Source organism: Lytechinus variegatus, chromosome 13 (genome assembly GCF_018143015.1).
Source record: "Lytechinus variegatus isolate NC3 chromosome 13, Lvar_3.0, whole genome shotgun sequence".
Classification (NCBI taxonomy): domain Eukaryota; kingdom Metazoa; phylum Echinodermata; class Echinoidea; order Temnopleuroida; family Toxopneustidae; genus Lytechinus; species Lytechinus variegatus.
Window position 1 is genome coordinate 35274561 of NC_054752.1, and position 26500 is coordinate 35301060.

General features: G+C 35.5%; 2 protein-coding genes and 1 long non-coding RNA gene across 5 annotated transcripts in view; 1 reads left to right on the forward strand and 2 right to left on the reverse strand.

Annotated features, from left to right (window-relative positions):
• Positions 1 to 16486, reverse strand: part of LOC121426249 (serine/threonine-protein kinase Nek10-like) — a 51296-nt gene extending 34810 nt beyond the window's left edge. Inside the window, exons 1-2 of one of the 3 annotated variants that reach the window (XM_041622475.1) lie at positions 16229 to 16486; positions 1277 to 1470 (exon numbers count right to left, since the gene is read on the reverse strand). In XM_041622475.1, coding sequence (XP_041478409.1) covers positions 1277 to 1320 — 44 coding nt within the window. In that variant the 5' untranslated portion in view covers positions 1321 to 1470; positions 16229 to 16486. Of the gene's footprint in view, positions 1 to 1276; positions 1471 to 5784; positions 6087 to 16228 lie in introns of those variants that run through there. The other 2 variants (XM_041622473.1, XM_041622474.1) reach the window with 2 other exon arrangements.
• A 2202-nt stretch (positions 16487 to 18688) lies between these two features.
• Positions 18689 to 21039, forward strand: LOC121425893 (mu-type opioid receptor-like). The gene has a single exon (XM_041621984.1). The coding sequence runs from the start codon at positions 18899 to 18901 to the stop codon at positions 19919 to 19921; it is 1023 nt and encodes a 340-aa protein (XP_041477918.1). The 5' UTR covers positions 18689 to 18898; the 3' UTR covers positions 19922 to 21039.
• Positions 21040 to 23227: 2188 nt separating this feature from the next.
• LOC121426667 lies at positions 23228 to 24130 on the reverse strand. The gene is made up of 2 exons (XR_005971618.1): positions 23937 to 24130; positions 23228 to 23546 (listed from the first exon to the last, which is right to left on the reverse strand). It is a non-coding gene; the product is annotated as an uncharacterized LOC121426667 (long non-coding RNA).
• Positions 24131 to 26500: the final 2370 nt, after the last annotated feature.

Genomic DNA, 26500 nt, shown 5'->3' on the forward strand with positions numbered 1-26500 from the left:
AGCATAAATTCAATATCTAATCTTGTTATATGTTCAAGTCACTTTTGATTACATTACAAGAATCCCACCCTGACATATTCATTGGGAATAAAATTGTAGAGTTATAAAGAGCATACATGTATAAAAGTGCAATTATACTAAGACATGGAGCAATAAAACAAATTAAAGGTTACAAATCAAATTGCAGTTCCTGAATTTAATTACAAGCACTTCCACAAAGAGGGAGAGAAGTGTCAAAAGATCAGGTATGATTCATCAAATTCACAGAAAATACATTTTATGAAGGAACAATTTACAATGTATATGCCTGATCACAAATCCAACTCCAAGTACAAATCATGCCTCCTTTACGAAATGATTGAAAACTACATGTACAATAAAATGTGTATTCCTTTTCCAACTACCCAGGTATTACCCCAAACATAGAATTTATTTCCAATTGACATACATATCCTGGGTATATGTGTCAAATCATATTGGTTACACTTTTGCAGTTTCTCTTTGATACTGAATACTAGCAATTACAAATGGAATATAGAAAGACAATTTTTTCTGGGATTGTTAAAATCATTTCCAGTTCAGCATATGGTGCCCTTCCTAGCTCTGTATTTAAACTTTGTAGTAAACATCACAAACCATTTTAGCAACAAGATGAAAATACCAAATAACAAGGGCTTGCATTCCTCTCAGCAACAGAATTGATTTTTTCTTTTGCAAAACCTGGCCCATGACTTTATTCTCTTCTTGTCTGTCATTTTTATATTAAAAAAAGAAAACTATTCAATCTTTAAAGGACAAGTCCACCCCAACTAAAACTTGATTTGAATAAAAAGAGAAAAATTCAACAAGCATAACACTGAAAATTTCATCAAAATCGGATGTAAAATAAGAAAGTTATGGCATTTTAAAGTTTCGCTTATTTTCAACAAAATAGTTATATGAACGAGCCAGTTACATCCAAATGAGAGAGTTGATGACATCCCTCACTCACTATTTCTTTTGTATTTTATTATATGAAATATTTTATTTTCTCAACATTGTCATGTGACTTGAAGTTTCATTCCTGCATTGATTCAAATCAACATTTTTCTGAGGTGGACTTGACCTTTAAGACTTGTACATGTACATTGTACTTTTTATGTTCTATGGCCACTAATATTTGAAGGCTGTGTACTTTTATTTTTTATTTGCTAAAAGAGATTACAGAGGTTTCAGATTTTGTGAGGCAGACCTCCTGCGAAGTTAGGAAAAGAGAGTATTAATAGATGACCCTTACCTCTTGACCTCTGTGTGTCGGTGCTTCTTGTCTCCACTGGGCATCTTGACCAATGAGTCACATGCCAGGGATCCAACCGTTGAGGGCAGGCTTCACATTAGAGCCGCTCAGATCCGATGTGAGCAATCAAGAGTTAGCAGAGCTGGAGTAAGTCATGGTCATTAGGAGCAGCCACTAATTGTCTGTAAAAGGTCCTGAAATGAAAATGAGGAAAATAGGAATAAAATTGTTAATCACATTTTATTCCTATATCATTTTTTACAAGCATTTGATGATTAAAATGGAATTTGATCAATTTATCATGTGTCTAAATTTGAATTATCAGGAATCACTATCACTAGAAAAAATTAATGACAAACACAGATGATCAATTATTTGTCTAATAATTTGTGAAGACTGGGGGCATCGTGGTCTACCGGTTAAGACTCTCATCTTTCAATCTTAAGGACGTGCGTTCGATTTCAAGCCATGGCGTGTTTTGGTTCAGCAAGAAATTTACCCACATTGAGCTGCACTCAACCCAGGTGAAGTAAATCAATGGGCACCGGAAGGAAGTAATTCCTCAAAAAGCTGTGCGCACTGGAATCGGTAGACTAGCTTAGCCGGGTAATATAGGAGCACCTTGAGCCCCTAGCAAGGTGGATACGTGTGCTGTATAAATCTTATATCATTTATTAATATTATTACACATTATTGTACCTGTACAGTATAAAGGTAAGAGAGAGGGAGTGGAGAGAAAGAGAGAAAATGAAAGAGAGACAGAGAGATAGAGGAGGCAGATCGGGAAAGTGTCAGGTGTTGGTGATTTAAGGCAGGTGGATGTGTAGGAAAAAAAAATCAATAAGGACCATAAACAAGAGAAGGGGGAAAATGCGTAGTTTGCAGAAGAAGAAACCAAATTGAACAAAGGCGGTGCTTGCTTTGGTAGATTACGGACATATTTCAAGAAACCTATTCTTGTGCATGAGTCATTGGGTGGATATAATCTTCACATATTACATGAATCAGTAAATTTGTACAATGGAAATACACCTGCTGCACACTGTACTGTACATCTACAAACCTTTCATTATGTCCACCTGCTCTTTATTTATTCCTAACCTATATTCAAGCCTGATTTTCATTGAAATTTGAAGAAAAGAAACACACCAAAAATCATCATTTTACATTTTTCAACAATCCTATTTATTGGCACTTTCACTTAAAAAAAAAATAGGATAAAACCCTACAATTAGCAGCTCTGAAGAAGTCTTTAGAGCACAAACTGGTCACCAATCATTTCCTATACTAAAGATGCGGAACCACTGATAAGAGAGTCTTGCAAGCATAGACTAGTCATACAGAGTGTTTAGCTACTGAAGATGTGGAACCACTGACAATGGCTGCGTTTATGCGACCTCAACCCAGAATCATGATTTGAATCACGATTTGAATCATGATTCAAAACAGCAACATGAATCACGATCCGACAGAATCAGCGTTTATACGACCATCTTTTTAACGCTGTTTCTCCCTGTATTCGAACCGATCCAGTGCGCATCACAGTGCGCAGTTTGACACAGGAAGTATAGTTGCCTTTGGAACTTGAAGAAAAGATTGATGAAAACAATGAAATATACAAATGATGCTACAGTACAACCCCGGGGGGTACAATACACAGAATGATAATTCCTAAATGCACGTGACAATTGGCATATACTGGTACTACACTGGCAATACTGCTCCACGAAAATTAACCTGCACGAAACACAGCAAGCGCCTTTGAGTCGAACCCGGAAGAAGCACGACACAATGACGTCATAGAATCATGATTCAAATCACGATATCGTTTATACGACCTTTTTCGTTCGTGATTCTACAGAAACGTCTTTCAAAACACCGCTTTTTCCGTGTTTCATGTTTGTGATTTGAAAGACGTTTATTTCCACTTTCGACTAAACGCAATCGTGATTCTGCAGAACCGTGATTTGAATCATGATTCTAGGGTAAAAAAGTGTCGAATAAATGCACCCAAAGAGTCTTGAAAACATAGACTAGTCATACAGCATGTTTTGCTATTGGATGTGGAACCAATCATCATAAAGACCATACTGTTTAGATTGATGGCTTCAATTACAAAGCAGAAGTGACAGCCTTACAGAGGGAGTTCAAGGCCTAATTGCAAGGTGTATGCTTTGGAAATTGAATGGGGGGTTCTTCAATTACTTAATATTAGTGTCAAGTGATTACTGATTGTGGACAATTCTTTAAATTTCACTCAGTGACTATACATGTATGCATGACTGAAACTTCTGGGGTGCCTTTCATAAAGACTTGACTATGGTAACTTAGACATTGTGACTGGCTGCTACGTGTAATTCTGAGGGTAATTAATGGCTACATTATCTCAGTTGTATAAAGGTGTACAGTAGTCAGAAGATGCAATGAATGAGATTGAGGTCTTGCTGTTGACAATTATACAAAAAAAGGAAACTGTGTGTAGCAATTGATTATCGAACTGATATAAATTCAGAATTTATATATTACAATTAATGTTGATCAATTTAGAGTCAATATAAAAGCAAATTACATGTATGTTTACTTTGAATACATTTTTATGCTAAACAGCACTGCTGAAAAATACAGTCAAAGTAATATTGGTTTATAAAGAGAAGAACATGTGGTTAAAATTACTTCTTTAATTAAAATCATCATCTGTAAAACAGCATCCACTATACATGCAGTGGTGGAAAAAACTCTCCCTCAACTCTTGGATTTTTTAATTGAAAATTTAGCTTGCATGCGATTTTATCTTGACTCACTTTGTACAACACATCATAAAGTTGTGTAGATGTGAAGTTAATTTTACAAAATCGTCACAAATTTTAAATGATTATATTTTGAAGATAAAAGTATACATGTAAGTAATCTTCTAAAAGAAATATTTAATCAGTGATGAAAAACATTGTTACAATTACAAATTCATTACATCCTTGCAATATTCAATTGGGGTATAGATCTGGATTACAGTACATTTTAAGCCAGGTGCAACCTCTCATTCATTTATACATGTATTACACAGTTTTAGAGCAAAAATGATTAATTCCCTCGGTGGGTGTTGTTTCTCAGCATATAGCAATCTCTTTGTGATTCATGCATTGCCATGGAAACCATAGTTTACAGAGCAAACTCTGTGCTGCAAGTATTGATTAGAATATGAATTTAACATCACTTTCTGGTTTCTAGCTAGAGATTGAACATAACAAAGAGTACCAAAGGTGTTGTAATAACACATATAGGATGTTAAACTAACACTGTCAATTTAACACTGGTGTAAAATAACTAGTGTGGTCCTCTATGTACACTTTTTATACCCTTTTTAGACAGGCTAAAATTTCCTTAACCCCGTACTATTGGTGGGGCTAAATGGCAATTTAGCCCCACCTATAGTACGGGGTTAAGCTTAGCCCACTTACGTTTTACACAGCGTTTTTGCAAAGTGGGCTAACCCCACCTATAGTACGGGATTATTTGGCCCTGCAAAAAAGCAGGGTTATCCCACCAATTGCGGTGCTAAGAGCAATAGTACGGGGTTAAGATCGCATGTGTAAAACGAAAGTGGGCTAAGCTTAAATAGTACGGGGTTAAGGAAATTGCGAGTGAAGCACTTGTACTACGAATGATCGACAAAAACCACTAGTCCGGGGTTAGCGAGTTTCGTGTGTAAAAAGCAAGCATTCCTTATCCGGGGTTAGCAATAACAATTTGGCATGTGTGAAAAGGAAAAAAAATAGTACGGGGTTAAGGATAGTACGGGGTTAGCGATAGTCCGGGATTAAGAAAATCCTGTGTAAAAAGGGCATTAGACAGGCTAAAATTTCCTTAACCCCGTACTATTGGTGGGGCTAAATGGCAATTTAGCCCCACCTATAGTACGGGGTTAAGCTTAGCCCACTTTCGTTTTACACAGCGTTTTTGCAAAGTGGGCTAACCCCACCTATAGTACGGGATTATTTGGCCCTGCAAAAAAGCAGGGTTATCCCACCAATTGCGGTGCTAAGAGCAATAGTACGGGGTTAAGATCGCATGTGTAAAACGAAAGTGGGCTAAGCTTAAATAGTACGGGGTTAAGGAAATTGCGAGTGAAGCACTTGTACTACGAATGATCGACAAAAACCACTAGTCCGGGGTTAGCGAGTTTCGTGTGTAAAAAGCAAGCATTCCTTATCCGGGGTTAGCAATAACAATTTGGCATGTGTGAAAAGGAAAAAAAATAGTACGGGGTTAAGGATAGTACGGGGTTAGCGATAGTCCGGGGTTAAGAAAATCCTGTGTAAAAAGGGCATATGTACACTGGTTAACACCACAGTTTTTACTGTGCATTTTCACATATGAAATTGGTTTTCTAGACATCTCTTGTACATGTATATTGCACATACTGTAGGAAATAACTACAGCAAAAAGTAAATCGCAAAAGCAGGCTCCAAAAGTTTATAGCAAAAAAATCAATTACAGGTCTACACACCTACCTAAGTCTGATGCTATGGCCTTCTTTGAGGTGTTTTCGGCAACAAGTATAAAATATGTTGTGATAACTCAGCTTTACTTCTTCCAAATGGGAAGAAAGCAGAATTGTTCCTCAAAAGAAATTAAAAGAAATCAGTGTACACATGATGAATTCACTTCATATCAACTAGAAACTCCAACTGAAGCTGCATTTATCAGAAATAGATTGATGGAGACATACATGTATATCCAATTTCAAGTATAATTCCTTTAAATGTTCCTTGAGACACAAGTCATGTCCTCCACTGAGCAAGGGTTTGGAGCAAACGTGAGAAGGCACATGAAGGGCTATAGTACATGGATAATAAAGTCAAGATGGGATCTCTCTGAACAGGATGTTGTTATAGATGCTCTATAAAATAAACCTATGATGCTAGTGACTGTATACCTAACCAGGATGTCAGATTTATAAGGGTCACTGTCTCCTCTTTTCTAAGAACTTTACTCTTTGGTCTTATGATCATCCCAACAAAACATGTACCGGTACAATACTACAATACATGTAGGTATAAAGGTAAATGAATTGTTCATTGAATTAATGAAACTTAAAAGAGGATACATGTGTCTTCTCTATTCTTTGATAGGTGAATAATCTTGAAGAAATAAAGCAACTGTTAGGCCTATCAATTTTTGGATACTAGCCTGTCAATTCTGAATACAATGTATTGGGGTTTCGATTTCATTCATTGCAGAGTACCCAAGTGAGGCCAAGTTGATGAAGTGAATTCTGAAATCCTTGATAAATGAATGGAGTAGAGGTGCACTTTTAATCCCCCTTGATCTGGGATTACAAAACCCTTCTACGGTTGTCAATATCCCCCTTCTGTAGATGAATGAATGAAATAGGTTACCCTATTGTGATGGAATGCATCTTGGCTACATGGGTACAGAGTATTTTTATTTAAAATATCAACCATGAGTAAACGGAGCAGGTACACTTAACCAATATTGATCATAGACCCATACAGTGAGTGTCAGGTGTAAGAGGCACATATATGTACTTCTGATTACTATAGTGTACTGATCCTCTTTGAAATGTCAAGTTCAAGAGGCTTAGCCCTTCTCTACTATCATGAATGAATAGATAGGGGGTACATCCTTTACCCCCATAGGAGTGGATCACCTGAAAGGGTTACTGAATGAATTAACCATTCATTGAAGAATTACCTGCTGATCCCCTACAGTGTCAATTTTAAGAAGCTTATCCCTTTCACTTTACTGATGATGGTGAATGACAGAGGATGTCAATATCCACTGCTTTAAAGAAGAAAACGTAAGGGGGGTCTAATGTCACCCTGGCATGCAAGGGAGGTACATATACAAGCATTCAGAGGTCATTTTGAGCTTATTTCAGATTATTCTTGATGAGTAATGGGAAATATTCACAGGCTGACCACATACAAGCTGACCACACAAGCTGGTAAATAGAAATGATGAGGTTACATGTAGATCATGAAAATGCAGACAAACATGGGTCTGCTAGTAATGTTATCTGCTACATGTAGGTTATGAATGAATGTCTTGTATCAACACTACATAACATGAACATCATTGTTCTGAGAGAATTTGAACATTATGTATTAAACACTGGCATAAAAAATCTTGGTGATTTTTTGCATACATGTACACTAAGTTGACACTGGTGGTGTAATTTAAAAATCGTTGTTTGTGTAATTTAAAAATTGCTGTTTTTGTAATTTCCCCAAATACCTATCATTGTTCATTTTCAATTTCTTCACTGTAGAAGTCTGTATACTGCTCTTTTTAAAATCATAAAGAAATGATAGTCAGCTCTGAGTGCCAACAGTACAGTACATGTATTATGATTCATCTCTGAAAAATCAGACCTACATGTATGTACAAAGGGGAAAATAAAAAAAGTAATAATTTCAATTTTGATTTGGGTGTGTATGGGCAGGTCAACATGATATTGACCAAGGAACTGGCAACTGAAAGCCTACAACTGAAGGGTATTGGCTACATGTTGCGGTCCTTCAGAACTTAATTGAAAGGTAAACCTTTATACCAAATAAAGAGGAAAGGGGGATGACATACTGTATTAATACACACTGGAGTGAACCCACAATGCAGATGAGTGCTAAAAAATGAAACCTTACTCATACATCATCTAAAATATTGAAATAAAGAACCAATACATCATTCTTAGAAGTTCTGAATAATGGCATCAGAAGTGAATCTTTGTACAGTCACACATCCTTGACTCGTTACTAATCACAGCCAATTATTGTCATTAAAGGTCACTTGGGAGTGATTCCATCAAAACAGACAAATTTACTGGAGGCTAAACATCCAAGAATAGAGACGATTTTTTGCTCTCATACATACAGGCTTACATGTACATACATGTACAATAAAAATCCTGGTATGCCCACGAAAAGTGCATGCACATTCTCCACTCCCCGAGGAGAATTCCAACAAGAGTTCCAAGATTCGATTGCATATCATCTAGGCTTTCGCATCCTACGTGGTACCCATTTAACACCTGGGTGGAGAGTGACAAAGTGTAGATTGATGCCTTGCATTCGAACACATGACTCTCTGATTGCAAGGTGAGAGTCTGAATCACTACACCCACAACCCTTCAACATACATGTACATGTACTTGTGTGTGTTTGTAATCTGATTGTTTTTCATCAAATCAAGATACTGGGTAAATCAAAATCTGAACATGACTTACATGTAAAGGTGATATTTGAATACTTATAAAATACTCTTATCTAAATTGTACAGAATGTGCCAGAGACTTATACTTAATTAAAAAATTAATTGTTGGCCTACATATATTTTTTAACAGGCTAAATTTAAGTTAGAAAGTAGAGGTTTCTTTATTCCAAGTATATTCCTTTTCTAGTTCAGTAGGCCACTAGACCAATACATGTATATGTACATGTACATTTGCTTTGTCGTATGGGGTGGGGGGGGGGGGGGTGGAGTTGCTCCTATATGTATGCCTCTGTAGTGCCATCATATATTACGTGACAAATATTGGTCAAACAGGCCTTGTTGAGAATTTTCTCTCTCTCTTTAATCTCCTACTGTACTATAAAAATTAACTCTTGACACCCCTAAACGTTCCATCATAATCTTTGCTTGTTTATTTTTTATAAGAGAATAAATTTTCTAATCAGAGAATGATGAAAAAATGAAACCATAAACCATATAGTAAAATAAAAGTCATTCCACACATGTCGCGCTACTCTCATCACTAAGTTAGCATGGATGTGTCTCCCTAAGACATTTTGCTGACCCAACTATTCAGATTCAGAAAATGAAGCATAATGGAAAGTAAAGATAAATTCAGTACCTGTGACATCAAGAGATACATGTAATTAGTCTTTGATACAACAACTCTAAAGGTTAGGGTGTTGCCCATATATAATTTAAATCTTAATCTTAAGTGAATACAGGGCAGCATGTGAACATCAACAATTTAATACAGTTCTACATTCCACCCCCCTCCCCTTTCCAGTTCCCAAAATAAAATGTTCAGTGGTAATCAGCAAGACACTGCAACGATTGATCCTGAACCAAAAATCATGATAAAGAAGAGGCAGTACTCTGTACTGACTCACTGGAAAGATAGCTCAATATCTTCTTCCAACATGTACATACAAGTATAGTGGTGAAGTATGGGAATTGAAAGAGACAATCGATCCCCCACAATGGATTCTTTGAATATAAATGGACCCCTCAGAGTCTTCATTCATATAATACAATGAGAAGACTCAGTCAGCCTCAACAAAACATCACTTCTTTGATCAATGCCCTTGCCTCAGTCAACCCTATTACACAAAAACACTGGCCACTGATATCAAGTAACAGTCTAGGAAATAACCCAGGAGAGTAGACAATTTCCCCCTATTGCAGCCCATTTGATTCAGATATATCCATGAAACCGTAATGCCAGAGATCTGTAAAGCATTAATTAACAAATTGTTTTGTGAGCAGTGCACCCAAAAAGAAAGCCCACAACTTTGAAAGAATAGCCTCAAAAGAAAAAGAAAAAAGTTCATACCCTGTCTAGCCTGTACAGTATGTCACATGAATATACTGGTATTAAAAACACAAACATCAGAAATGTGTAATATTTGATCTGTAGAAAATTGGTAGTTTTTGTCATGAGCTCATCATAGGCAACGATGTAAAATATACATACAATGTACATGTAACAATGTAAAATATACCTGAGCTATTACATTGCAAAAGTTCAAAATAAAATGGGAAAAAAATAAACACTACCCTACAGTCAAATTTGTTATGGGTAGCTCCCAACCCAAATAAAATAACCAGCAAAACATTTGCTGACTACTTCTAGTTTTGTACATTTTATACATTAGGCCTACATGTTGTGCACACTAATGTTAACCACCCTCATTCTGAACACTCAATAAAATATGAGTCATAATGCACTTGATTAAAATTGAACAATATCAATCAACCAAATACCCTCCCTGAAATTCAATTAAAATAAAACCCCAGCCTCCTTCAATACAGCCTCATGCACCCAAGCACTCACTTATGGCCCAATAGCGTTCATAACCATGACAACCCCCTTTCATCACCATAGCAACGGGGGAAGCTTAATTTGCCTCACTGCTATTTACACCCAGATAGCGAACCATGATAGAAGCCATATACACTGTGTGTATTTTGTTTGTTCACTCACTGTCAGACATGAGTATATAGCAGATCAAAGGGCAGTTCTAATATCTTCTCAAAAAGGATTAGTACCCCTTGAACTATCTGAGGCAACTACATGTACCATGAATACTAGCCAAATTCAAATTCCATTATGCCAGTGGTTTTTCAAAGTTATAAAAGGGACAATCCGGGTAGAAAATATTTATACCTGAAGTTCCTGAACACAAAAACAGAATAAAATTCAGAGCAATTTCATCAAAATTGGATGACAAATAACAAAGTTTATATTGAATTCTAAACTTTAGCAATATTTTGTGAAAACAGTTATGCACATCGTCATGAATATTCATATGTGGACTCATGTCACATCCCAATTTCCTCCTTTTTCTTATGTTATTAGATGAAATCTTTAATACTGTGTTATTTTTTATACAATGATATGTCTCCATTACCGGTATATTGAAATACATGTAAGTTGCAGTGCAATGAATATCTAATGCACATAATCAGTTGTAATTTTTTTTTAGTTCCTGGTAGAATAAATTTGATTAAAACACAAAAGAACAAGTGGGGATATGACATCATCAGATTGCTCATTGAATATTCATGAAGACATGCCTGGAACTGTTTAAATGCCATGTAGCTTTGTTATTCCTTGTCCGATTTTGATCAGATTTTCAGTGTTTTGTTTGTCTGATTTTTCTTTCTGTTCAAATCATATTAATTTCAGCCTGGAGTATCTCTTCAAACACGAAAGCTCCATTACATGGAATTTAAATACATGTATTCCTGTTCAATCTAATCAAATGCAATTCAATATAATTCAACTTTAATTCAATCCAATGAATATTTTTTGGATTCATTTCAACACATAAAAACCCCAAAACAAACCATAGGGGCAATTCCACAGGTTGGGACAAATCTGTAACGTGAGTAACCGACACATTCCAAAGATTTGCCAGGAGCATAATAGAATTTCCCAAGTTTTGTTTTTATACAAAGGATAGTCAGACTGTGTACTTTGTTGTGATACGGAGATGTTTAGTTCCTATCAATAATAATGGAGTTACAGCTCCAAGTATGAGTCAAGGTGTCTCCAAATGTAACGTGAGTAACCGTGGAATAGCCCATAGGCCTGCCTGGGATACTTGTATTTTAGATCAAATTGATGATATTGGGTTGGGTGCCCTGAATTTTTTTTCTTTTTTATATTGTGTTGTGTTTGCTACTCTTTCAATTAAAAGGTCATCATTGTCATTTTACTGGTTTTTGTTTCACAGAGATTGTGAGTGTTCAAATTTTACTCTATGCCATGGGCTTCGATGATGTCTCTAGAGTCTAGAGAAATGTACATCATTGAGGCACAGACAGAGGCAAGCAGGCATACACTCAACATAGTCAAGTATTGAACCTAAAGGGAAAGATGTGTTGATGACGGGTCAGGTCATGATACATCTCATATTACATAGTACTTCACAGTATGAGCAAGGAGTGATATCTCCTTGGTATGAGGGCATGGAACAAGCCTTACATATTATCATCCAAAGAAGACTTGTGAGGTATTCACAGAACAGATCCAATGTCATCATGGATTAAATATAGAAGACCACATATGAACATTGTTGTGTGTCTTGCTTTGCAGGCCTATGTTTTGCAATGCAGATTTTTCAAGAGATGATCATATGGACTAAAATTCATGGTAGGAATGTTGATGTAAAATTATTATTGCATTTTAAGGCCTGAATCAAACCAGGAATATTGCACCCTACATGTAGGCTAACTGGGGAATTGTCATCCTTGATCTAACAATCACTATCAGACATGGACTTTGGCAAAATCAATAGGCCTTCAAAATAGTTTTCAATATAGGCCTATGGTGTAGTTCTCAAATCATCTCGAGCCTGAAGTGTTGTTGTTGAGGTCATGATTTATGTACAAAATGCACCCACTTTATAAAACCTTGACATTCATAAAACTTTATTTATCGTTCATTTCATTTTTCATGAATTTTGAAGTGAACCACAAAATAAATAAAATCATGAATAAAAACATTAATACCTGAACAAAGACCCCCATAATAATGATACACTGTCGGATAAAAAGCTCACAATATTTGAAAGGATATACAGAGGTGAATTTTTTATCAAAATTAATAATGAAGACAACAATCAGACAATCCTCACACTCAAAGTGGTTAGCCCCCCAGCTGAGCATCAATGACCTCAACCAGAGGGTCAAAGAAAAATGGGGATGACTGCACCCTTTTATCACAAGGCTGAATTATCAAACCCGTTTAGACTACAACCAAATATTCACAGAGAAATATACATGTACACTGATGGTACATTAACTTAGATATGAAAATGGCCTATGGGCTAGGCAGTATATACTGTCAAGCAAAATTATTGTAGCAAGACATTTTTAACACCCCCCCCCCAAAAAAAAAAATAAATAATAAGGAATAAAATTGAACATAATGAACATCCAGCACCTCTCTAAAGCACTGTTGATCTTGCTGGATCACAATAAACACAGATTCAAGGAGAAAAAATGTATTTAAAAAAAAACAAATGAAAAATCAAGCAGAACATAACATAACCCTAGTCCCTAAAATGTTACTACCATAATGAGATTGAAGAAGATTCATGTACATGTGTCCATTTTTTGGCACCCAAATATTGCCTCTCAGACTTTTTGAGTGAAAATTTAGGGCAAAATTTAACTGGAACAGGCCAGAACAACTGCAAAACAGTTGAGACTTATAGTAGCTCTCTTAAAAAGGGAACGTTCCCCTTTTAATACACATGTGTAGAAAAAGTTAATGAGCAAAAAGCTGGAAAGTTTCACAGAAATCATAAAACGAATCATAAAAAAGATGATGCTTATTTGTCACAAAACTATTAATGTTTTGTATGTAGGGCTACAGTTAAACACAGTGAATATGCAAATGAAAGAGTCAATGATATCACTCACTCACTTTGCTTTCTTTTTCATTAATATTTTAACTTTGATAAATTTCCTTTTTTATACAAATTTGGTAATATAAAGGAGATCCCATAATCACGGTATAAAATTGAAGTTTCACATGCTAAGGCAGAAATAAAACTTTGTGTTCACCATACCTGTAGAGGAAAAAAAGGTTTGTCTGAACGGGAAGGCAGAATAGTGTAAATATGCAAGGGTCAAGAAAGGTCACATTCATTAGGGTCAAAATGGTCTCATTCTCAGGGGGAGGTGAATCAATCTTTAGAAGCACACTTAGACAAAAGTGGTTGTACCTGTACCCTGTTTAAATGTTCTTTCTTCTTTTCTTTTTCTTCTCTCTCTCTTTATAATTCATAGTCTAGTCTGAACAAGTTTTTCTTTTCTTCTTCATCCCCCCCTCTCTTTAATTTTGAAATATTGCCATGCCAGACACCAAAGATATGTATTACCATTTTATTTCAACTTTCAAGAATAATGAAAATCAAGAGTGATAACATATTGCTCCAGGATATGGGTGGATGAACTAACCCACTGTATTCCCATGTTTAACTTTGAATAGTTTTTTATGAATCTACAGTCATGCTGTTCAGATTTTCTTGAAACAGATGCAAAATGTGACAAACTGTGCAGAAGTTTTGCCAATATTTTCACAAATTAGACCTTATAAAGAAAATTATCACAGCTACGACTGGGGGAGGGGGAAGCCATGAAATATATTGCTGTACACATGCTTGACTCAAAAAATGTGTTTAAAGGGGTGTTTTTTTTCAGTTTTGAATGCAGGCCGTTGCACTAGTTAAGGGTATCAAAACATAGGTTCTTAAATTTGGGTTTTGAAAGACTTGTCAATGGTCAATCGCAGGGTCAAACGTACATGTATTTTAATAGGATATTTTTTTCCATGAAGCTTTTTTTTCAAAGACTAGCCAAACATGTTTAGGGTATGTTTTTTCCTGGGGCTTTTTCCTTCTCATTTCTGAAGTGTTTGAGTTCTTCCCAAGTGTAAGCAACAACTATGGGAACGGGCATGAGAAATGGGAAAACAGTTATTGTTAGCAAGCATTCAAAACTTACTTTAGGGGTCATATTCTGGCGACAACTTGTTTAGGGGCCAAACCAAAATGTGTAAATGAAGCCCACAAAAAACTTGTTTAGGGGGTGTTTAGAAATAACTTGGTCACGCATGTGGGCAGCAATACATTTGACTGCCCCCCCCCCCCTGGGCAGCTAGGTTACTTCATCCATTGTTGATATCAGGTTTTCATGATTGTTTTTTTCCACCTGATAAAATCTACATTGTACATGTAGGATAAGGGGGGGGGGGGTTCGGGTGTTCTGAACTCTTAATCAGATCAGGGTTCTACTATCAGGCCGGAACGGGCTACCAGCTGAGGTAGTGGATGCTGCAACCCTTGACACATTTGTGACAAGGGTAAGCAAGTAAACAGCCTCACCAGCAAAGTTAAAGAAAAAAAAATCAAATGTTTCAACAGTTAAGGATATCGCAGACAAGGCAAGTAATAAAAAGATGGTAATAAAAACAGGAGTACCGGTAGTAGTAGTCACAGAGAAAAACTTGAAGAAAATGCAGAGGGGCAAATATTAAGCCTTCTACTTTATGCCCAACATCAAGGTAAATTACTTCACAAAACTGGAACCACTTCCATGATTATGGTACCATGATCATAATAAATTAGACAGGAATAACCGTTGTGGGGATTTATTTAAAGGGGAATGAAACCTTTGGAACAAATAGGCTTGTGTAGAAACAGAAAAATCAAAGAATGGGAATAAAGAAAGTTTGAGAAAAAATCGGACAAATAGTGAGAAAGTTATGAGCATTTGAATATTGCAATCACTTAAATGGTATGGAGATCCTCACATTGGCAATGCGACAAGGATGTGTGATGTCACTGATGAACAACTTTCCCTTTGATGGACTATAAAATACCCTCAAAATGTCTCTTTTTGCTTTTTCTTATGATGATACAAACTCTTTATCCATGATGTATTCTTAAAAAACGTGTATTACATGCCCTCATGTAGAAAGAACAGTATGATTTATGGATCGATGTGATAAAAGAGGCAATTCAAGTGAAATATATACTTAAGTAATGGGGAGAGTTGTTCACAAGTGACATCACACATCTTTGTCGCATTGCCAATTTGCTATCTCCACAGCATTAGTGATCGCAAAATTCAAATGCTCATAACTTTCTCATTATTTGTCCGCTTTTTCTCAAACTTTCGTTGATCTGTTTCTTTGATTTTTCTGTTTTCAAACAAGCTATCTTGTTCTAATGGTTTCATTCTCCTTTAACAATTTCTGACAGTTGAACCCACGATATTTACTTGTAGCAATAATCACAAAACGCAGCTCCTTGGAAGCTATACTGGGATGTATAGCAGAACAACTAAAAACAAGAGACTGAAGGCTTCAGTCTCTTGTTTTTGAAGCTTTTGTTTTGGTCTAGAACTCTACATCATATATGACTTCAGTATAAAACATCCTACAATTCATTCCCATGTCCGTTATTTAACTAAACAAAGTCAAAATAACCACTCACTAACAACAACTTAGACCCTACAAGAATTTGTAAATTTCACCACAGCCCAGACCAGGCTCAGCATACAGGAACTCAAATCAAAAGTTCTGGCATTCAAATCAAACACACCGGGTTTAATACGTTCAGAATTTATTCAGAGCAAAGTACAAATTGTCAATGCGACCAGGGAAACGTTTACCGTAACCATACATACCGTAAACAATTTCCTCAGATCAGAAAAGAAAGCCGGTTTTGCGCAAGATGTCTAGATCACACGGCGGCAAACTAAGTTATAATTTCCGAGCTACAGGGTCTAAAAATCAAGTTAAAAAAGATGAACTTGTGACAAGTCAAAGATCTCGCTAGGTTCGGACCTAGGTCATTGTTTTGGGTGACTGACATAGATTACGAAGTCCGATATTTATAGGCCTACCGCGTATTCTTGATCTCTGGAGTTCTAACTCGACGCCGGCGGCGACTAGGCAGTATCTCGCTAATATTTTGATGTACGATCATGTTGAAACTTAGTCGCATGAGGACGCTCGACTAAGTTGCTCATGGCCCTATATAAACATTTGAATAGTTGTACAGAATAGAACCCCTACCAAGGAGCGGATCCAGGATTTTCCAAAGGGGCACATTGTCTAGAGGACAAATTTGACAAGCAAAAAAGGTCTTCACTTAAAAAAAAGGGGGGGGGGCACATTTCTGTTTTAATAATTGTGCTTCTCAAAAGGGATGGGGGCACAGGACAGTGCTCCAACGGTTAACGTTAATCACTTTTTTACTGGAAACAGGGGAGGCAGAGTGAAGTTGGGGGGGGGGGGGGAAGCATCTTAATTACAAAGAAAAAAAATACTTCTTTGCAGTGGCGTAATGGGGCAAAGTTTTTGAGGTGCTAGATATGTCATATCACGTAAACTTATAAAAAGCTGTGAGCGAGTGAAGCGAGCGAGCAAAAATGTTGTTATTTTCATGACGAAAATCAAATTTTGTGATAATTTTTGACAAATAATTTTTAAAATAATATTGCGTTTTACCCTTTTCTCTTTCTTTTTCTCTTTGTTTTTCTTGGTCGTGAAAAATTTGGGGAGGGGGCAAAAGCCCCCTCCCCCTCTGTATTTACCATACTCACATGACTTATGAACAGATGAAGCTTAAGGCAAGTATATCCTTACAAGTTTTAATTGTAGTAACATATCAAAATGAGAATTGTTTTCTTGTTTCAAAGGGGTACTCTTTAACATGTAAAATGGGTCCTTCTAACGTGAAAGGGGCACAGAACACGTTCGTGTGTGGGCATGCTTCTTGGGTAAAAAAGGGACACTGATTCGAGAAAGGGCACTTGCTCACACATAATACGGGTCCTCCTCAGGTGATATAGGGGCACAGTATATATACACGTTCGTGAGGGGGCATTTTTCTTGCGTAAAAATGGCATTTTCAGTGATTCAAAAAGTGGGGGGCACTGTGCCCCCGGCCCCAAGGATCGCCTCCCCTAACTAGAGATCATCCGGGTCATTAATTTTATTTCTGAATAGATTCTAATCTCTCTCTCTCTCTCTGTTCTCATTTCTTCGCTTGGTTCGGACATCGTCGGGTCCAACCCGCATGTAAAGTAAATTATTTTGAATTCATTGTATCCACTGATTTACAAGTATTACCAAAGAATTCAAATTCAGTCGATGTCCTTATGGTCCCGTAACACAAAGGTTAGCAATTAATTGCACGCTTGATTTTTACGATTGATTGTACATTGTAGTCAATGGAATCAATCTTAGAAAAAATAATGTTCTACGATCATCGCTAAGCTTTACGGGCTCCTGGTGTGGTGGATATATCCTTTCAAATTTGAGTGAAGAATATTTTATGGAGCATCCATTATCACCCATATTTTTAAGAAATAATTACATTTTTTTAAAGCAGTAATTTTTTTTGTTGATTTTAGTGTTACTTCATGTATCTATAAGAAGTGAAAAAACGACCTATACACGGACAAAATTAATATATTGAGCTGGGGCTATATTTTGTCTGAAATAATTGCTGGAAACGTCAAAGGTAATACGATCTGTCTCGGAAGTTAATACTTGAAATGAGCCAAAGCAAGATTCTTTAAATCTCATCCGGCCGTTTCCCCCGAATGAGGATGATTTCCGTTTACACCTTTGAGTTAAATCAGATTGCATTTATTATGAAAAGTCGGAGTAATTACCGATGCCTCATAAATGCTGTTATTAAAATGTCTTCTTTTTTGACTAATGATTCATATTTCAAAGTTCTTGGCCCAGGTGATAAAACAAAGTATACCCCCTTTCTTTCCCTGACATGCCTTGAGGCATTACTAAAATCCGAAGGGGGTGCATGCCCCAAAACCCCTACCCGCATTGACACCAAAGTGTGTAGTATAGTTCATTATCAAGAAAAATATATCACAAAATAGTTTGTTATAAGTTTGGGGGTGGGGGTAGGCCTCTTACACTTAAACCCGGCGTCCTGTGTAAAAGTTTACATGTAGACTTTACAATAATAGCTGGAGTAAACAAACGCAATCGCAATTAAGAAATACTCTCTAGTGTCATTAAGATACAGGATCACATTTAACGAGGAAGAAATAATTGATATCATATTCAATTTTTTACTCTCAGGTTTTGAGTGTCGCTCTTATTACCGTTTCACATGATCAATATTCTCAATATCTATTTTCGCTTTTAATTCTGGGAGAAGGTATATTGCTGCCATTTCAGATCAGAACATTTCAATAGAGGGAAACATTTCAATTGAAAACACACTTTTCTTATACTTCTCTTGCGGGAAATCTTATCGTGGTCCTATATAAATTGTATTAGTTACATGACTGCGAATCTTGAATACTTCTTATTTGACGATGAGTGCTGATCAAGGAAACAACGCAAGTGACGTCACTAGATGGATTTGGATCCCTGTGGAGTGGCACTGGTGGGAAGTTCTCCAGATAATCCTTGCCATCGCAGGCATCATCGGTAACTTCTTAGTAATGTTGGTACTCTTTCGGGTCAGGCGGAAACTTTGTTCCACCGATACTCTGATCGCTGGCTTGGCTCTGGCTGACTTCTTAACCTCAATCTTCATCATCCCTCATCCTAGAGTGAAGAAGCTTCCTGATACCATAGCTGCTGAGATCTACTGTCGGATTGTTCATTCTTCAGTACTCATGTGGATATCCATTTGCGCTTCCATCTTCACCCTAACCGCCATCTCTATAGAGAGACTGACTGCTGTCATACGTCCAGTTCAATTCAAGAACATATTCACCCCTAAAAGATCGCTCGTAATAATAGGATATATTTGGTTTGCAGCTCTTCTTGTAAACATCGTAGTCATGTTCGTAGTCTACTACGATGACGGTGCTTGTGTATTCAGCTTTCCCTCGGTATGGTTCCACAGATTTACCGGTGTGATGGTGTTCCTGATTGAGTATCTCATTCCAGCAACCACCATGGTCGTGGCACACGCTTTCATGATCTGGACTCTTTGGAAACGTCTCCGCAAAAATGATAAACAGAGAGAAGCCAATCGTCGCATCACGTTGATGCTTCTCGTTGTCGTAGTCGTATTCGTCATTTGCTGGACTCCTGATCAGATCTTTTATTTCGCTCTCAACATCGGCCTCATCGACGTAAGCTATCTCTATAGTCCACAGTACCGTTTCTACGTTGTCCTTGCCTTCATCAACTCCTGCGCGAATCCTATTATCTATGCCACTCGGAACCCGAACTTCAGAAAGGCCCTCCGAGAACTTTGTGGATCTACAGGACGTGTTGGTCGCATCCAAAACATATTCGTTGATTTCGAGACCAGAAGAAGTCAGACGGTCGACCGAACAACAACAGGAACAAAGATTGACCTATCATCAAGTAATATGCTATGAAATAAAAACCAATTCATCGCGCTTTCAACGGTTCTGACTCGTACCTTGTAATCAGAGGGTCGTTTATTCGAATTGCCCTCCACCCAAATATGTTACATGTACATCATGGTCCTCATACTCGCCGTCTCCGTCGTCATCATCATCACAATCATTATTTCCATCATCTGATACTGCTGAAATAATAATTTTATAGAAAGTAAATTTAATGGACAAAAGACGCATTCTCATGAACAGGAATAAAGATACCAGTTTCTGAATAACTTGATATATACAATTTAAATTCCATCTCTTCCATCGAAATTAAGAAATATTACCCAGCTTGAGAAATTCAAAGTTCATTTAAAACCCACCTCTTTCAGAATGTTTGATTTAGTCACTCGCGCATAGAGACCTGTAGGTGTTATGCGTATTTAAGAAATGTACTATATTATTATTATCAATAAATTTAGATGATAAAATACAAGAGGCTGGTAATACGAAAATTATGGAATATGAGAATGTTATCATAAGCTGGAGCGATAACTCTCATGAAATCTTTGATAATTCAAAAATTTGTGTAGATATTTGGCATGTTTGGTATTATCATAATTCCGCCGAAACAGTTTTTTATTGTTTTCAAAATGAACTTTTTAGAAATATTTGTTTGGAGTAATAATAAAGATCGCATAACACGAAAAATATATTACAATGATATTTGTGACGATAGCTTAAAAAATGATAAAAATGCAGAAACTTTTTGTCAATCACTGAAAATAGCATGGATAAACAACAAATTATAATAGACAAATAAAATGATGGTAACGGGATGATGTTCTATTAAACACGAATGAATTAGACGGTAATTATGTTTTGTAATACTATACAGGTGCAGACCAGGATAATTGATTTTTGAAAAGACCTCCTGATGGCCTCGTTACAGATACTTCAACCCAGTTAAATATAAGGATATTTAAATCAATCACTATGGAATAACGGTCGTATAATAATGGTAAAGCGAATTATTTTTAAACAATGGTTTAAAGCAGGTATTTCATATAAAAGATATGATAAAGAATAATATATTGTTTTAAACTTTCATGAACTTCATGATGACTTTGAATTACCTAAAAAGTGTTATTTAGAATATATTTAATTGATTTCTTGCAAAAAGAGTGGAAAAATACTTTAAGAGACAAGAGCAAGTGAAGTAAATAATAAATCTGATGATGTAGATAGTTTAAAGAGATTTATGTGCTGTAAAGGTGACTAAATAGCTGCTATTCAATATTGTTTTGTTTTATATCATATAGATTTGTCAGAAACCTATCAGTGAGATAAATGGTCAGATAATTTAAATATAGATTTCAGTATTTTGATTCAATGGCAAAATAGATTTTTTAAAACTATTTATTGGGTTTCTTTGGATTCCCCCAAAACAAAATGTTTCAATATAAGTTTATTCACAGTAACATATCTGGGTAAACCGTTATTATTATTATTACTATTATTATTAGTATTATTAACAAATTAATATTTATTTAAGGTTTTATAGAATTCACCATTGTGCACAATCTTTGATGCATTTTGTTTATACCCTATTGTATTAAAATTTTGGACAGATGTTTCAAAGTATAAGTTCACACAAATTAACAAATATTATTATATGTTTTGGTTTTTCAAGCAAGCAACAACATCTTGTAAATACAATAATTTTATTTGCAAAATATTTAATTTAAAGAACAAAATATTTAGAAGGAAAACTTTCGTTAACTTTATTTTTGAATGAGTTTAAAAATGTTGAAAGAGTTAAAATTTTATCATATTTAAAAAGGTCAAAGGGCCAAGAGATCTTGCATCACATTAAAAATGGAGGCATTTTACAATAATCTACCAATATCAAACTAAATTTAGATTTACTTTTAGTTATTTATGTATTTTACAACTTATTTATCTTCATTATGCCGAATTTAAAAAAATGTATTTTGATGTATCTTGATGTACACGATTGAAAGTGGTACATATTTTTTTGTTGAAGCAATAAAGATTAAAAAAAATCGCATTGGTAGATATTATCAGTCTTCCTTTCTCTCTTTCTTCCAATTGTAAATTACCAAATCATTTACCATTATACACAACAATTCCGTTCTGTTCACCACCCCTTTATTTCAGTTACCCTTCTGTTCAATACTTTTTGTTACATTTCCGTTATTTTGTTTGTGTTATCATTAACTTATTCGCATGTGTTCTGTTTTTTGGTATGAATATAGGCCTGATTAAGGCTCGATGAACGGCCAAAAGCTTGCCGAATAAAATTCGATCTGAAAAAAGTATCTCCATCATCATCATCATCATCACCATCACCACCATCATCATTATCATCGCCTTCATCATCATCATTGTCATCACCATCATCGTCGTCATCATCACAACCTCATCATCATCATCATTATAATCATCATCATTATCCTCATCATCATCGTCACCTCATCACCGTCATCATCGTCATCATCATCATTATAATCATCATTATCCTCATCATCATCATCATCATCATCATCTCATACTCACAGAAACCATTTTTTAAAGTATCCGTAGATCGCTTGTATAAAATGACTGGATTTAAGATCATCGTGGATCGGAATATCAATTATCAAATTATATCGCACGTATTATGTTTAGTTTATTTTTTACTTGATCAACCTAACGTCAATTGTATATTTAGGTCTGAATATTACCAATAACGGCTATTATCACGCCCATTGCATTTGGGAAATAATACGCCTTTTTCAGACCAGGGGACCGTTTCATAAAGAGTTACAATTATTGTCACTTTACCATAATGGCAACTACCATGTGACCAGTAACTAATCTCAACCAAGGTTTCAAATTGTACCTACGTACAATAACAATTGCAACATTATACTATGGTTGCACATTTTATGAAACAGGCGCGTAAAGGCCATTACTGTCCATGACACTGTATGTTATCCTGTATCTATATAAAGGGGCTGGTGTTTGAAAGGAATGACATTTTGTCAATTATAAATTGAATCCCATTCCTATTGTGTTTTAAATTACAAATTGATATAAAGAATTATTTCCGTTGTAATGTAGAGCTATTTGAATTAGTTTTAAAATGAGAAAGTTATGAAAGTTTACAAAGGCATCAATATGGCGATCTTCTAATGGAGTGTTGCTTTAGACGTGGACCTATAATAGGTCCATGCTTTGACAGACTGAGGTATGATGACTTATGTAGCGTTCATGAAGTTCACCTGCGTTCTCTGAAAGGGCACTAATGACTAGAGTTGTTTGACACGTTAGTACTTCAAAAGTTACGAACAATTTTATTAGAATATACTGAGTATACTGTATATAGAAGAAGAATCTAAAGACGAAACACTATACAATTAGAAATCCAGTTATAAACATATATTAATATGTAAAAGTCACTTAGTTGTTAATAAGCACAAGGAGCTCTTTGAGCACATAAGAACACAAGGGCATTGTTCGGGTATCTTTCCCTCAAAAGGATAGGAGTGTTAATAAATTCAATGGCCTATATATCTCTTTATGATAGTTGTCTCCCCCTCTATTTCCTATTTCCATAACATTTAAAAAGTTGTAGGGGTGTTGTCCCCTACTCCTATTATAATTATTATTTATTTGGCAAAATGAAGAGAACATAACAAATACATACAATTCAGATATCAAAGAATGAACAATAAGATAGAAATTAACCACTGGATTGCCAGGGGTAGAAATAGTTAACTGAATAACTGTGGCAATACGCCTTCTGCCCCACTTCCAGTGGTTATAAACATATACATACATTGATTTAAAATATTAAAATCATACGAAATGTTAAGATCAGTTTAACTTAAGAAAAACCTGAAACTTCCTAACAATATTGTAAATGAATTAGTTATAAATTAATATGTAGCTATAATATGTATCAAGTGAAGAATAAACATCTAAAGTAATTAGGAATTCAGCCACTAATCTGTAGGCCTATATATTACTGGTATAGACCTACTTTCTTTAGGGTCGTCATGAAATCACGGAAATACATGGGAAAATATTTCTCAGTATTTGATAGTACAGGTTTCGAAATAAAATGAAAGTATATTAGTTTTGAATCAATTTTAAACTCTCTTTAAAGATTTTAAATAAAACATTTTTTGGTATTAGGGACGAAAGAAATGATATTTAAAAAAAATAATTTCTATTAACTAACAAGTGGAATGCCTCTGGTCGTCTCACCTGCATCACGCGGTTCAATATAGCAGCAGTGCTCACTTTGAATACTACTCTAACTCGCACAAGATGTTCAGTGATACATGGTTACTCTTATTTCCCTTTTTTATGAACTAGACCAATAAACTTACAGAGATATGATGGTTATTCAACAAAAAACCCCAACATGGCCAAAGTTCATTGACCTTACATGACCTTTGACCTTGATCATGTGACCTGAAACTCGAACAGGATGTTCAGTGATACTTGATTACTCTTATGTACAAGTTTCATGAATCAGATCCATAAACTTTCAAAGTTATGATGGTAATTCAACAGATACACCCAATTCGGCCAAAGTTCATTGACCTTTGACCTTGGTCATGTGACCTGAAACGCGCGCAGGATGTTCAGTGATACTTGATTACTCTAATGTCCAAGTTTAATGAACTAGACCAATAAACTTTCAAAGTTATGATGGTAATTCAACAGATACCCCCGATTCGGCCAAAGTTCATTGACCCTAAATGACCTTTGACCTTAATCATGAGACCTGAAACTTGCACGAAATTTTTAGTGATGCTTGATTACTATTATGTCCAAGTTTCATGAATCAGATCCATAAACTTTCAAAGTTATGATGGGAATTCAACAGATATCCCCAATTCGGCCAAAGTTCATTGACCCTAAATGACCTTTGACCTTTTTCATGTGACGTGAAACTCATGCAGGATGTTCAGTGATACTTGATTAACCTTATGTCCAAGTTTCATGAACTAGGTCCATATATTTTCTAAGTTATGATGACATTTCAAAAACTTAACCTCAGGTTAAGATTTCGATGTTGTTTCCTCCAACATGGTCTAAGTTCATTGACCCTAAATGACCTTTGACCTTGGTCATGTGACATGAAACTCTAATAGGATGTTCAGTAATACTTGATTAACCTTATGGCCAAGTTTCATTAACTAGGTCCATATACTTTCTAAGTTATGACGTCATTTCAAAAACTTAACCTCAGGTTAAGATTTGATGTTGACGCCGCCGCCGCCGTCGGAAAAGCGGCGCCTATAGTCTCACTTTGCTTCGCAGGTGAGACAAAAATGGATTTGTATAATCTGATGTGAATGAAAACATTATATTTGTATGTCGACTCCATAAAATTTCTTTACTTTTATTTTGTTTTCTATTCATATTTAAAAGAATTATCATTTAAGTCTTAATCTTCTGACTCAATTTTACTGCCATCGTATTATATAATATAAAAAATATGTCTTGTACAAATAAGAATTCATTTCAATTCAAAATATTTTAATTGTTCAATTACTCATACCTATTTATGTTTGCAGCTTTGGAAACATTATAAATCAGAATGTAGGCCTGCATACTATGGCACTGTTAACATATAAATGATGATCATGATATCTGTGTATAGTTTCACTCTATAAGAACATGATGAAAATGTTTCAATTTAGCACTGTATACAACGTCACATTGTTGCACATTGGCGGCGGAAGGCAAAAATTTTAGGGGGGGGGGGACCTGAAATTTTGGGATGGACACAGGTAACAAAAATTGACAAGCAAAAAAAAAAGGCTATCAACCAAAATTTAAGGGGGAAGTAGGAAAAAAAATTGACAAGCAAAAACAAAAGTGCTAAACAAAAAATTAGGGGAAGGGGCGCCTCCCACCTCAAATTAAGGGGGGGGGGGACCTGTCCCCCCGTCTCCCCGCTTCCGCCGCCTACGGTGGTGCACCGTATGCAGGTGCAATGTTAATGGTCAACGGGAGGTGCAAAGTTACACCTATTCTGCTCCAAGGCCAAGAAGATGCAAGGATTTTCTTGTTGTTGTTCTTAAGTAGGAAAACATGTCCTCATAACTCGAGCCCATCACAAACATGATATAATATGAATGAATAAATATTGTAATAACTATAACAAAACTTAAAACAAAATGCAAAATAAAAATAATTTCCACAAGTATACACATAACGTTATACACATATATAAATAGAGTTGCATTAAATATTATTTTGAAAGCCATTATTTCCATTATGTAATTGCACTTTTTTTACATTGCAATTTTCTATTACAAAATTAAGTTTGTTAATAAGATTTACGGGGATACTTCAAATACTACATTGTTTTCTTTCATACAAAATTTTGATCATGAAATTGAATTATATTGCAACGAATGAAAAAACCCCACAATATCCACTTTAGGCATAATTTAGTCATAATATTATGGGGATGTAGAATTTATGCCTATATAAATAAAATCAATTGACTTTAAAAAATAAAAAAAAATATACGAGTACACTCGTCAAAAATGAACATCAAACAAGCCCAATAACAATGAAAAG

What these genes read in the sequence shown, in the direction of transcription:
- LOC121425893 (XM_041621984.1), top strand. Translation starts at nt 18,899, where the DNA reads ATGAGTGCTGATCAAGGAAACAACGCAAGTGACGTCACTAGATGGATT.